At 43.1% G+C, this 13,927-nt stretch overlaps 5 protein-coding genes and 1 non-coding gene across 6 annotated transcripts; 5 read left to right on the plus strand and 1 right to left on the minus strand.

The window, feature by feature from the left end:
- Positions 1–187: 187 nt before the first annotated feature.
- On the minus strand, positions 188–1,669 carry ANP1 (Anp1p; the record flags this gene model as incomplete). The annotated part of the gene is made up of 1 exon (XM_018364558.1): positions 188–1,669. One exon carries the CDS (start codon positions 1,667–1,669, stop codon positions 188–190), a length of 1,482 nt encoding a protein of 493 aa, XP_018222630.1.
- A 1,240-nt stretch (positions 1,670–2,909) lies between these two features.
- HYP2 (translation elongation factor eIF-5A) lies at positions 2,910–3,383 on the plus strand (the record flags this gene model as incomplete). Its single annotated transcript, XM_018364559.1, has 1 exon — positions 2,910–3,383. The coding sequence occupies one exon, from the start codon at positions 2,910–2,912 to the stop codon at positions 3,381–3,383; it is 474 nt and encodes a 157-aa protein (XP_018222631.1).
- Positions 3,384–3,809: 426 nt separating this feature from the next.
- Positions 3,810–3,891, plus strand: DI49_1359. Its single transcript has one exon. It is a non-coding gene; the product is annotated as a tRNA-Ser (tRNA).
- Positions 3,892–4,136: 245 nt separating this feature from the next.
- MCM3 (MCM DNA helicase complex subunit MCM3) lies at positions 4,137–7,070 on the plus strand (the record flags this gene model as incomplete). The annotated part of the gene is made up of 1 exon (XM_018364560.1): positions 4,137–7,070. One exon carries the CDS (start codon positions 4,137–4,139, stop codon positions 7,068–7,070), a length of 2,934 nt encoding a protein of 977 aa, XP_018222632.1.
- Positions 7,071–7,474: 404 nt separating this feature from the next.
- On the plus strand, positions 7,475–11,122 carry SPF1 (ion-transporting P-type ATPase SPF1; the record flags this gene model as incomplete). The annotated part of the gene is made up of 1 exon (XM_018364561.1): positions 7,475–11,122. The coding sequence occupies one exon, from the start codon at positions 7,475–7,477 to the stop codon at positions 11,120–11,122; it is 3,648 nt and encodes a 1,215-aa protein (XP_018222633.1).
- A 789-nt stretch (positions 11,123–11,911) lies between these two features.
- ECM10 (Hsp70 family ATPase ECM10) lies at positions 11,912–13,852 on the plus strand (the record flags this gene model as incomplete). Its single annotated transcript, XM_018364562.1, has 1 exon — positions 11,912–13,852. The coding sequence occupies one exon, from the start codon at positions 11,912–11,914 to the stop codon at positions 13,850–13,852; it is 1,941 nt and encodes a 646-aa protein (XP_018222634.1).
- Between the last annotated feature and the right edge of the window lie 75 nt (positions 13,853–13,927).

The raw sequence follows: 13,927 nt of genomic DNA on the forward strand, positions 1-13,927 counted from the left end.
ATAATGAAAGAGAGAAAGAAAAAAAAAAATTTCCAGTTCGCCACCGAGCCGTACAGAGTGATGGTAATACCAATGGCACAGTAATTCACTCAAAAAAAAAAATGACAATGATAAATATTATTATTAGTATATGTATGTATAACTATAGTAATGCGTATACAATGTGTAGGCCACTAAAAAGTCGGGCCTAGTTTCTATCAGGGTCGAAGTCCAATGGAACCTCTTTAGGGAGCATTTTCTTGTTCTTATCGTTGCCGTCAAGAAGTTTCCCCTGCGGGTTGTTGTCTTGTTGTTTCTTTTGCTGCTGTTGTTGCTGTTGCTGTTGCTGTTGCTGGTTGTTTGGAGAGACGAATTCGCCCTTTGAGTCCACCAGTTCCGAGCCATCGCCTTCTTCAGACCAGTCCACGGTAACTTTGCTATTTAGGGTAGAGTCGATGTTTTTCAAGATGGAGTCTCTTTCTTCGGTCCATTGATATCTGACGTCCTCGAACCCAATGTCCCAGATCTTGTTGTAGAACTCGCGGATTCTCTCTTCTTCCAATTTCCGCTTCTCTTCTTCGGCCATCCAGGCCATGTGTTTTAAGTCATCACTGGAAGGCTCGTAAATATGCCAGATTACATAGTGGGGCAGGCCGATAACGTTGTAGTTCATTCTGCGAGACAATCTGCCGAATGCTTCTGTCTCTGCGTGCTTTTCGAAGGAGAAAGCCGGGAAGTGCGAGCCTGTTCTGAAGACCTTGGCCTTTGCCAGGATAGAGACACCTCCGATACCGTCCAGTTCCATTTCGTCTTCAGGATTACCGTTTGGGTCTCTCATGTAGGCGAGATGTGGTCTCCAAGTGGCGTACTCAGGGTACCCCTCCACGATGACGGCGTCTTCGTCGAGGGCGTCGGCCAGTTGGAGGCCACCTTCGGACTCCTTCCAAGAGTTCAGATCGTAAGGCTGGATGTTCCCCAGCCAGTCTGGAAGTGGTCTCCAAACGTTGGGGACGATGACGTCCTTGTCGTGATGCATTAGGTCTTCCATGATGGTGGAGGGAATGGTTTCGACGTCCACGTCTCTCCAGTAGACCCAGGAGTGGTATGGCTTCAGAGCCACGGACCCGAGCCAGTTACGAGCCCTGGCCATGAGTTTCCTTCTGGGGCCCTGAGCGCCGAACCCGTGACGGTCAGAAAAGGACTGGCCGATGATTTGGCCAAAGTCCTTCTCGTAGATCTCAATGTTGCCGAACCGCTTGGTCTTGTCTTGCTGCGACTGGGCCATCTGCAGTTTAGACAGCAGCACGCCCATGGTGTTGTCGGACGAGTCGCTGACTAGGAAGGACAGATCAATCAGGTTGTGCGGATATGACATGGTGTTAAGATGGTCGAAGAACATGGGCAGATGCTCCGAGGCGTCTCTCAACGGCACACAGAACAGGATGCGGTCGCCCTGCTGCCAGCCGTCCTGGTTGCCCTGGTAATTTCGCAGGTCGTAGAACTCCACGCCGGGAGTGTTTTTAAAATCAGGCACGTAGGGTTTAAAGATGCCCTGAAAGGACAGCAGCTGGAATAGCGATATGGAGAAGAACGAGAGCACGAGTCTCGTGAGGAAGAACACGGTAAGCAGCGTTCCAGCGATGCTTATCGTGGTGGGGTTAAAACTGAGATTTCTTTTACTGTACTTCATTCTGGGCGTGCTTGCATAAAAGCTCCAAGGATTGTTTGTCGACTGCCTAACAAAAAAAATAAATAAATGAGGAAAAGGGAGAAAGGCCGGAAAAGAGAGTGAGAGAGAGATGGAAAGATAAAATAGCGATAATTGCACCAGCGGTCGCGTAGTATCTCCTTAGGAATAGTTTAAATGCGCTGCCTGTTGCCCTCTGTCAACTGAATCTCGGCGTACTAAAACACTGTTTATAGTTTTTTTTATTTATGTTTTATTTTTTTTTCATGTTTTCATGATTCCATCTTCCACAACTCTTTTTCACGATGAGACGAGGCGGGCAAGAGAATGCGGAAAAAGGAAAAACAAAAAAAGAACACAATGGTGGGGGGAGGGGGGTAAGAGGAAACACGCGAATCACGAATCACGAACCACGAACCACGAACCACTAGAACATGAACATGAACGTGAACGTGAACATGTAGTGAAACAAGACAACGACAACGACAACGACAAGAAGGAAGGAACGAAGGAACCAAAGATTCCTCCCCACCTGGCACTGAGTCAGCAACAACACGGGCCGGGTCAGATGGGTAGGCCCGCTATTGCAGCGCAACACAGCTTGGCTCGTTTGGTTTGGCTTGTAAAAGAGCACGAGCAGATATATCCGGCTCAACAGTATAAGCTACGATAAGTCCTGGCTATTGGCCTCGTTCTGGAGCCATTTTGTTCTTTATTAGTTCCTCTGAGGGGAACAGCAAGAACGGGAGAAGCGGCGCCATGGCACAGAGAGAACGCTGCAGCCAGGCTGCGAGGGGCCAAGAGCCGGTAACTACGCAGCACCCACACCCCTCAGCTGCGGAGTGTCTGAACCCATACCCCGGCACGTGGTCGGAGCGATATATCGGCTCCGTGCGACACGACGCGGACCCTCTTGCACCGCACTCAGCGCAGGAACCGCCGCAGGAGCACAAACAAAACGCCGTCGCCCGAAAAAAAGTTTCGAATGCGAAGGAACTGTGGGAATAAAAAATTTTCGTCGTCGTCGTCGTCGTCGATCGGCTTTTGGCCGCGGTGATCGTCGTGTTCCACGATTATATAATGCACATGGTTTTTACCATATCTTACCATTGGATCCCTCATTTCCTGGTTTTTCTTTCCCATTTATATTTCTACTATTCTTTTTCATTTTTTGTCTAGTTTAGGTCTATAGCCAATTATCCATAGACTCTCCCACACACACATACACACACACACACATACAATGTCTGACGAAGAACACACCTTTGAAACCGCCGATGCCGGTACCTCCACCACCTACCCAATGCAATGTTCCGCTTTGAGAAAGAGTGGTTTCGTTGTCATCAAGGGTAGACCATGTAAGATTGTCGACATGTCCACCTCCAAGACCGGTAAGCACGGTCACGCAAAGGTCCACATGGTCGCCATTGATATCTTCACTGGTAAGAAGTTGGAAGATTTGTCTCCATCTACTCACAACATGGAAGTTCCAGTTGTCAAGAGAAACGAATACCAATTGTTGGACATCGATGACGGTTTCTTGTCTTTGATGAACATGGACGGTGACACCAAGGATGACGTCAAGGCCCCAGAAGGTGAATTGGGTGACACCATGCAAGCCGCTTTCGACGAAGGTAAGGACTTGATGGTCACTATCATCTCCGCCATGGGTGAAGAAGCCGCCATCTCCTTCAAGGAAGCTGCTAGATCCGATTAAGAGTCGCTCCGCCATGAAATGGGACACATAAAATGACAGATGAAAGAAAACTCCGACCCCTTTCCATCACATCATGCACTCTCTGCTGAACCGGGGTTTTTTCTTTGTAACTTTTTTTTTTTCGTTCTCCTAAAGCATTCACAAATAAATCTTTTCTTTTATTTTCTATTTATTTTGTTATTTATCATCTATATATTTAGCAACAATATATTTTGTTTTTAATCGTATTCTTCCTTTCTCTACTTCATGCAGACGCCTGACTGATATGATTTCCATATGTGTGCGTCCTTGCCGCTAGAAGCAGCCGGGCGGGGGGCGGTGGCAAAAATCGCAAAAGTAAAAGCCGAGGGTTCCGGACCGAAGAAAACAGGAGCCGATTCTTATTGACTGGGGTCGGTTCTGACTCTGGTTTATTCATAATAACAAGGCAACTTGGCCGAGTGGTTAAGGCGAAAGATTAGAAATCTTTTGGGCTCTGCCCGCGCAGGTTCAAATCCTGCAGTTGTCGTTATTTTTCTTTTTTTCCCTTCGAGTCGCGGCGGTAAGAATTTATAACAATTACTTTTCCTAAAAGGGTAAAAGCTCGTGCACCAGGAAGAAAGAGAAAAAATTGGTCAAGAATCGTCTCATTCTGGTTTCTTTTGAACTGCTTCTCTGATTAAGAGGCAAAACGTACCGGGAAGAAGCGCTCTCGTGCAATTGCATACGCTAAGAACTACAACACACTCACACACACACACATACGCGACAACTATGGATAGCTCCACGGGTTTCAACGGAGATGCTACCACTTTCTTCGCTCCAGATGCTGTGTTTGGTGACAGGGTGCGTAGATTCCAAGAGTTTTTAGACACCTTCACCTCGTACAGGGATTCTGTGAGGTCCGTACAGATCTACAACCACAACAACGGGACAAACTACAGCGAGGACCAGGATGATGCTGGCGAACAGGATCTGCCCGGCGATGAGGACGGTGACGACCTGGAGAAGGAGAAGAAAACCGCGTCCTCCACTGCATTGAACATACTCCCTCACAGAATTACCATTTCGCTAGACGACCTGAGGGAGTTCGACAGGTCCTTCTGGTCTGGAATCCTGACCGAACCCGCGTACTTCATCCCACCGGCTGAGAAGGCGCTCACCGATCTGGCGGATTCCATGGACGATGTCCCACACGCAAATGCTTCTGCGGTATCGTCTCACCATCCCTGGAGACTTTCGTTCAAGGGTTCATTTGGTGCGCACGCCCTGTCCCCGCGTACCATGACGGCCCAACACTTGAACAAACTAGTCTCTGTCGAAGGTATCGTCACTAAGACCTCGCTGGTCAGGCCAAAGCTTATCAGGTCCGTCCATTATGCGGCCAAGACCGGTAGATTCCACTACAGAGACTACACGGACGCCACCACGACCCTCACCACGCGTATCCCCACACCCGCCATCTACCCAACAGAAGACCCAGAGGGCAACAAACTAACCACGGAATATGGGTACAGTACTTTTATAGATCACCAGCGTATCACCGTGCAGGAAATGCCCGAAATGGCGCCCGCAGGTCAACTCCCCAGATCCATAGATGTCATTCTCGATGACGATCTTGTGGACAAGACCAAGCCCGGTGACAGAGTCAACGTCGTGGGTGTATTCAAGTCGCTGGGTGCTGGGGGTATGAACCAATCCAACTCTAACACGCTGATCGGGTTCAAGACGCTGATCCTAGGTAACACGGTATACCCCATGCATGCAAGATCTACAGGTGTCGCCGCAAGGCAAACTTTGACAGATTTCGACATCAGAAACATTAACAAACTGTCCAAAAAGAAAGACATCTTTGATGTTTTATCTCAGTCCCTGGCACCCTCCATTTATGGGCACGATCATATTAAGAAGGCTATCCTATTGATGCTCATGGGTGGTGTGGAGAAAAATTTGGAAAACGGTTCCCATTTGAGAGGTGACATCAATATCCTGATGGTGGGTGATCCCTCAACCGCCAAATCACAACTGTTGAGATTTGTGCTGAATACGGCATCTTTGGCTATTGCCACCACCGGTAGAGGTTCTTCCGGTGTGGGTTTGACCGCGGCAGTGACCACTGATAGAGAAACTGGTGAAAGAAGATTGGAGGCCGGTGCCATGGTTTTGGCCGATCGTGGTGTGGTGTGTATCGATGAGTTTGACAAGATGACCGATGTAGACAGAGTCGCCATCCATGAAGTTATGGAACAACAGACCGTGACAATTGCCAAAGCAGGTATCCATACAACTTTGAATGCTCGTTGTAGTGTCATTGCTGCAGCCAATCCTGTATTTGGTCAATACGACGTCAATAGAGATCCTCACCAAAATATTGCGCTGCCAGATTCGCTTTTGTCTCGTTTCGATTTATTGTTTGTTGTCACAGACGATATTAACGAAATCAGAGATAGGTCCATTAGTGAACACGTTCTAAGAACACATAGATACTTACCCCCAGGTTACTTGGAAGGTGAACCAATGAGGGAACGTTTGAATTTATCATTAGCCGTTGGCGATGACGCCGATATCAATCCTGAAGACCGTTCCACTTCCGGAACTGGTGGGGAAAATGAAGGGGAAGATGAGGAAGACCATGTTTTTGAAAAATTCAACCCACTATTGCAAGCGGGTGCTAAATTAGCCAAAAACAAGGGTGATTATAACGGTACCGAAATTCCTAAACTAGTCACCATTCCATTCTTAAGAAAGTACGTTCAATATGCCAAGGAAAGAGTAATTCCACAATTAACACAAGAGGCGGTCAGTGTCATTGTGAAAAATTACACTGAATTAAGAAACGATGAGAACACCAAAAAATCACCTATCACTGCAAGAACTTTAGAAACTTTGATTAGATTAGCTACAGCACATGCTAAAGTCAGATTGTCCAAAACTGTCAACAAGACAGATGCCAAAGTGGCTGCTAATTTGCTAAGATTTGCCCTACTAGGTGAAGATATTGGTAACGATATCGATCAAGAGGAAAGCGAGTATGAAGAAGCCTTGTCTAAGAGATCACCACACAAATCGCCTAAAAAGAGACAAAGAGTCAGACAGCCGGCAAGTAATTCAGGGTCACCAATCAAAGCTACCCCAAGAAGATCAGCGGCACCGTCCGTCAACGCTACACCATCATCAGCGCGTAGAATACTACGTTTCCAAGATGACGAAGAACAAGGTAGCGGAGACGATAACGATATCATGTCGCCACTTCCCGTAGATGAAGAAGCCGAATTACAAAGAAGACTCCAATTGGGGCTGAGAGTATCTCCAAGGCGCAAAGAGCATCTCCACACATCAGATGAAGGTGCCCCAGGGCCTCTTACTGAAATGGGTACCCCAAGGTTACCTAACGTATCTTCTGCAGGTCAGGACGATGAGCAACAACAGTACCAACAGCAACAACAGTCGGTGATATCTTTCGAAAACGTGGAACCAGGTACTATCTCTACTGGTAGGCTATCCCTGATCTCGGGTATAATTGCGCGTTTGATGCAAACAGAAATATTCGAAGAAGAATCATATCCTGTGGCCTCTTTGTTTGAAAGAATCAATGAAGAACTACCGGAGGAAGAGAAATTTTCCGCTCAGGAATACTTAGCGGGACTGAAGATCATGTCCGACAGAAACAACCTAATGGTTGCTGATGATAAAGTTTGGAGAGTATGAACCCACCTGAAGGTTTCTATCTATCTGTACTTTTTTTCTTCTTTATCCTCCACATTTTCAATTCATTCCCCGATTATTTAGAGTTCATTAATTTCTATTTATGTATTAAAATTTATGTATTAAAACGCCTGTTTCTTTCCGTACTTGATTCTCCACATATACTCTTTACGGGCATTCCCAGTGATGATGAGATGGTGATGCCAGTATATCTGCAGTTATTGGCTTGTTTTACCTTCCCATTACGGCACCTTATCACGCCGTACGTTACGCGTTGCTTTTTCCTCTTCGTGTTCTCAGCGGAGCGAGTGGCAATGTCTTCCATCATATAACGTGGAGCTTTGGCGAGCTATTGGCTTTATATGTTCTTCGACACATCAAGTCTGCAGGAAAGAAGGACGCGGTAAATGACGGAGAAAGCATTTGTGAGCAGTCCTATTGTTAGGGACTCGAGGCTGTTGGTGCCAAAGTCATCAGCATTTAAGCCATACGTATTACCGTTTTTCCCATTATACGCTACCTTTGCTCAACTATATTTTCAACAATATGATCGTTACATCAAGGGACCTGAGTGGACTTTTGTTTATTTGGGGACACTGGTCTCTTTGAATATCCTGGTAATGTTGATGCCTGCTTGGAATGTCAAGATCAAGGCAAGTTTCAACTACAGTACTACTAAAAATGTCAATGAAGCTACTCACATAATCGTCTATACTACCCCAAACAATGGTTCTGACGATATTGTGGAAATCCAAAGGGTCACCGAAGCAGGGTCTTTGCAAACTTTTTTTCAATTCCAAAAGAAGAGATTCTTGTGGCATGAAGATGAGCAAGTCTTTTCATCACCTAAGTTTCTTGTGGATGAATCTCCAAAGGTTGGTGATTTCCAAAAAAGTAAGGGACACTCTGGCGACTTGACTCATTTGAGAAGACTATATGGTGAAAACAGTTTTGATATTCCTATTCCAACTTTTATGGAATTGTTTAAGGAACATGCAGTTGCACCATTGTTTGTCTTCCAAGTATTCTGTGTCGCATTATGGTTATTAGATGAGTTCTGGTATTACTCTTTGTTCAATTTGTTCATGATTATTTCCATGGAAGCTGCTGCAGTATTCCAAAGATTGACTGCGTTGAAGGAATTCAGAACTATGGGTATCAAGCCATACACTATCAACGTGTTTAGAAATAAAAAGTGGGTGGCCTTACCAAGTAATGAATTGTTACCTATGGATTTGGTCTCTGTAACAAGAACTGCTGAAGATAGCGCGATGCCATGTGATCTGATCTTGGTTGATGGTTCTTGTATTGTCAATGAAGCAATGCTTTCAGGTGAATCTACTCCATTATTAAAGGAGTCCATCAAATTGCGCCCTAGTGAAGACAGTCTACAATTGGACGGTGTTGATAAGATTGCCGTACTACACGGTGGTACAAAAGCCTTGCAAGTTACTCCTCCTGAACACAAATCCGATATTCCACCACCACCTGATGGAGGTGCTTTAGCAATTGTCACTAAAACTGGGTTTGAAACATCTCAAGGTTCTTTAGTTCGTGTTATGATTTATTCTGCGGAACGTGTTTCTGTTGACAATAAGGAAGCATTGATGTTCATCCTCTTCTTGTTAATTTTCGCTGTTGTTGCCTCCTGGTACGTTTGGGTTGAAGGTACAAAAATGGGTAGAATTCAATCTAAATTGATTTTAGACTGTATTTTGATTATTACATCTGTTGTTCCTCCTGAATTGCCAATGGAATTAACCATGGCCGTTAATAGTTCCTTAGCTGCCCTTTCCAAATTTTATGTCTATTGTACTGAACCATTTAGAATCCCATTCGCTGGTAGAATTGATGTATGTTGTTTCGACAAGACTGGTACTTTGACAGGCGAAGATCTTGTTTTTGAAGGTTTAGCTGGTATTTCTGAAGACGGTGAAAATATTCGTCACTTATATAGTGCAGCCGAAGCACCAGAAAGTACAATCCTCGTTATTGGCGCTGCTCATGCTCTAGTTAAGCTAGATGATGGTGATGTTGTTGGTGATCCAATGGAAAAGGCTACCTTGAAGGCTATCGGTTGGGCTGTTGAGAAAAAGAATACCACTTTCAGAGAAGGTACTGGTAAGTTGAATGTCATCCGTAGATTCCAATTTTCTTCTGCTTTGAAAAGATCAGCTTCTATTGCCTCTCACAATGACACTCTGTTCGCTGCTGTTAAAGGTGCACCTGAAACTATTCGTGAAAGGCTTTCCAACATTCCCAAGAACTACGATGACATTTACAAGTCTTTTACACGTTCTGGTTCAAGAGTTTTGGCTTTGGCTTCTAAACAATTACCAAAACTATCTCAACCTAAAATTGAAGAATTGACCCGTGATGAAGTTGAATCAGACTTAATTTTCAATGGGTTCTTGATTTTCCACTGTCCCTTGAAAGAGGACGCTATTGAAACGATTAAAATGTTGAATGAATCTTCCCATCGTTCTGTTATGATTACCGGTGATAACCCACTGACTGCAGTTCACGTAGCTAAGGAAGTTGGGATTGTTTTTGGTGAAACTTTGATTTTGGATAGAGCTGGAAAATCAGACGATGGCCAATTGTTGTTCCGTGATGTTGAAGAAACGATCACTATTCCATTTGATCCATCAAAGGATACTTTTGATCATTCTCAATTATTTGATAGATACGATATTGCTGTTACTGGTTATGCTTTAAGTGCCTTAKACGGACACTCTCAATTAAGGGACTTGTTACGTCACGCTTGGGTCTATGCACGTGTATCACCATCTCAAAAGGAATTCTTGTTGAATACACTTAAGGATATGGGATATCAAACCCTTATGTGTGGTGATGGTACTAACGATGTTGGTGCCTTGAAACAAGCTCACGTTGGTATTGCATTGTTAAACGGTACTGAAGAAGGCTTGAATAAGTTGGGTGAACAACGTAGAATGGAAACTATGAAAATGATGTACATCAAACAAACTGAATTCATGGCTAGATGGAACCAACCACAGCCACCTGTTCCTGAACTTATTGCCCACTTATTCCCTCCTGGTCCAAAGAATCCTCATTATTTGAAAACTTTAGAAAGTAAAGGTACTATTATTACTCCAGAAATGAGAAAACTAGTTGAAGAAGCGAATGCTAAACCCGTTGAAGTTATCAAACCAAACGGATTAACCGAGAAGAAGCCAACCGATTTGGCTTCTATGTTATTGGATTCTGCCGGTGATGCTCAAGGTGATGAGGCTCCAGCTCTAAAGTTAGGTGATGCATCTTGTGCTGCTCCATTTACCTCTAAACTTGCTAATGTTTCTGCTGTTACCAATATTATACGTCAAGGTCGTTGTGCTTTAGTCAATACCATTCAAATGTACAAAATCTTAGCTTTGAATTGTCTAATTAGTGCCTATTCCTTGTCTATCATTTATATGGCTGGTGTCAAGTTCGGTGATGGTCAAGCTACTGTTTCTGGTTTATTGTTGTCAGTCTGTTTCTTGAGTATTTCCCGTGGTAAGCCTTTACAAAAATTATCAAAGCAAAGACCTCAAGCTGGAATTTTCAATGTTTATATCATGGGATCCATTTTATCTCAATTTGCTATTCACATTGCTACTTTGGTTTACATCACAACGGAAATCTACAAATTGGAACCTAGAGAGCCACAAGTTGATCTCGAAAAGCAGTTTGCTCCATCTCTATTAAACACAGGTATTTTCATTATTCAATTGGTGCAACAAGTCTCTACATTTGCTGTTAACTATCAAGGTGAACCATTTAGAGAAAACATTAGAAGTAACAAGGGTATGTATTACGGTTTAATAGGTGTGACAGGTTTGGCACTTGCAAGTGCAACAGAGTTTTTCCCTGAGCTGAACGAGGCTATGAAGTTTGTGCCAATGAGCGACGACTTTAAGATAAAATTGACCTTGACACTGCTACTTGATTTCTTTGGTAGTTGGGGTGCTGAACAAGTCTTCAAATTCTTCTTTATGGATGACAAGCCATCTGACATTTCTATTCAAAAGGTCAAGATTGCTTCCAAATGATAAAGCTTTTTGTGCAGTACGACTTTTTATTTTTACATATCTATAGTACCCATTCATATAGATCTTTTTTTCATTGGGTAAACATTGTTAAGCTTATAAATATATTGTTATAAAAAATATGTGTTATATGTGTTATTCAAAAAATCGACCTTTGAAAAGAACAAGAAAAAACCTATTTTTAAGTTTATATTTTGTTTTTATTATTTTGTTTTTCTTTCTTGATGAAACCTAAAATAAATTCTCCAAAGTTACTCATTCACCTGCTTAAGAATAAACAAATAAATGACTTGCAAACAACGAAATGGGAAAAACAGATTAACATGATTGGCTATGGATCCAGCCTTTTGGAACCTTTTTATAATCGAAGTTATCATCCAACAGTCCCGATTAATTGCATTGTGGTAGCTTAGAACCAGAGATGTTTGAAATTATTTGAGTAAACAAGACGGTCACAAGTTCATATAAGTGGGATCACTAACTCGCCTCTCAGGTATCAACAAAAATTTGCAAAAGTAAAAGCTCCGATCAATGTAATATATGGAGTGATATTGAAAACTTCAAGTTTGGTGTTTGGAAGGGAAATGTTTAGCTAGGTAAAAGTACCCTTTAAAGGGTCGGATGTGTGGCATCAAAAAAAACAACTACTAATTCCCAATAATGATTACTTTGGCAAAAGACTAACATTAGTCGAAGTTCGTTCATAACAGGATAACTCTTTAATTTCCATAATTAAGCATTATTTTAAATCATTCCTGTAGGTGCTCTTAGACAAGTTCAAGTTCAACCAACATGTTAATAGCTAAGCGTACCCAACGGGCACGTAATCCACTTTATACTATAACTCGTTTACAGTCAACAAAGGTTCAAGGAGGAGTTATTGGTATTGATTTAGGTACCACTAATTCTGCGGTGGCTATTATGGAAGGTAAAGCTCCAAAGATCATTGAAAACGCGGAAGGCTCAAGAACTACCCCATCTGTAGTGGCTTTCACTAAGGATGGTGAACGTTTAGTTGGTACTCCAGCAAAACGTCAATCCGTTATAAACCCAGAAAACACTTTGTTTGCTACTAAGCGTTTAATCGGTCGCCGTTTTGAAGATGCTGAAGTTCAAAGGGACATTAAACAGGTTCCCTTCAAGATTGTAAAGCATTCTAATGGGGATGCCTGGGTAAAAGCAAGAGGCCAAACATATTCCCCAGCACAAATAGGTGGTTTTGTCCTGAGTAAAATGAAGGAAACGGCTGACGCTTATTTGGGTAAAAGCGTGAAAAATGCCGTTGTTACTGTTCCTGCTTACTTTAACGATGCTCAAAGGCAGGCAACCAAAGATGCAGGGCAAATTATAGGGCTGAACGTATTGCGAGTTGTTAATGAACCCACAGCTGCCGCCTTAGCTTATGGATTGGATAAATCCGAGTCAAAAGTCGTTGCGGTTTTTGACTTAGGTGGAGGTACTTTTGACATCTCCATCTTGGACATCGATAACGGAGTTTTTGAAGTCAAGTCTACTAATGGTGACACTCATTTGGGTGGTGAAGATTTCGATATCTATTTGTTGAGAGAAATCGTTTCTCGTTTTAAGGCTGAAACCGGTATCGATTTAGAGAATGACCGTATGGCCATTCAAAGGATAAGAGAAGCTGCTGAAAAGGCCAAGATCGAGTTATCGTCGACTGTTTCTACCGAAATTAACTTGCCTTTCATTACCGCCGATGCCACAGGTCCGAAGCATATCAACATGTCTTTTTCTAGGGCCCAACTTGAAAGTTTAACCGCTCCCTTAATAAACAGAACGATTGATCCGGTCAAAAAAGCTTTGAAAGACGCAAAGCTCACGTCTTCCGATATATCTGATGTTTTACTAGTCGGCGGTATGTCAAGAATGCCTAAGGTTGTAGAAACTGTGAAAAAGTTATTCGGCAAGGATGCTTCCAAAGCCATTAACCCTGATGAAGCGGTAGCACTGGGCGCTGCTATCCAAGGTGCCGTCTTGTCTGGTGAAATTACTGACGTTTTGTTACTGGACGTTACTCCTTTATCGTTAGGAATTGAAACCCTAGGAGGTGTTTTCACTAGATTAATTCCAAGAAATTCCACGATTCCCACCAAAAAATCCCAAATTTTTTCCACTGCCGCAGCAGGTCAAACAGCAGTCGAAGTTAAAGTTTTCCAAGGCGAGAGGGAGTTGGTCAATGATAATAAATTAATCGGGAATTTTTCTCTCCAAGGTATTCCCCCAGCACCAAAAGGTGTTCCCCAAATTGAAGTCACTTTTGATATTGATGCCAATGGAATAATCAACGTTTCAGCAAAAGATCATGCCAGTAACAAAGACTCTTCTATTACTGTTGCTGGAGCTTCAGGACTTTCTGAAGTTGAAATTGAACAAATGGTTAACGAGGCCGAAAAATATAAAGGCCAAGATGCAGTTAGAAGAAAAGCTATCGAAACCGCCAATAAAGCTGATCAATTAGCCAATGACACCGAGAATTCCTTGAAGGAATTTGAAGAGAGATTGGATAAAACCGACTCTCAAATCCTCAAAGACCAGATTTCGTCATTAAGGGAATTAATATCCCGAGTGCAAGCTGGCGATGAAGTTAATGGCGAGGACTTAACAAGCAAAATTGATAAATTACAAACGTCATCGTTAAAACTCTTTGAACAGCTCTACAAGAATAATGGAAATTCTCAATCTGAAACTAAGAATGGGAACCCCGAGAAATAACATGAACAGCTCTTATTCATGCCTCGCTAATACTGCTTGATTTCGAAACACAACGCTAACTATACATACGCTTGT

Source organism: Saccharomyces eubayanus, chromosome V (genome assembly GCF_001298625.1).
Source record: "Saccharomyces eubayanus strain FM1318 chromosome V, whole genome shotgun sequence".
NCBI lineage: Eukaryota > Fungi > Ascomycota > Saccharomycetes > Saccharomycetales > Saccharomycetaceae > Saccharomyces > Saccharomyces eubayanus.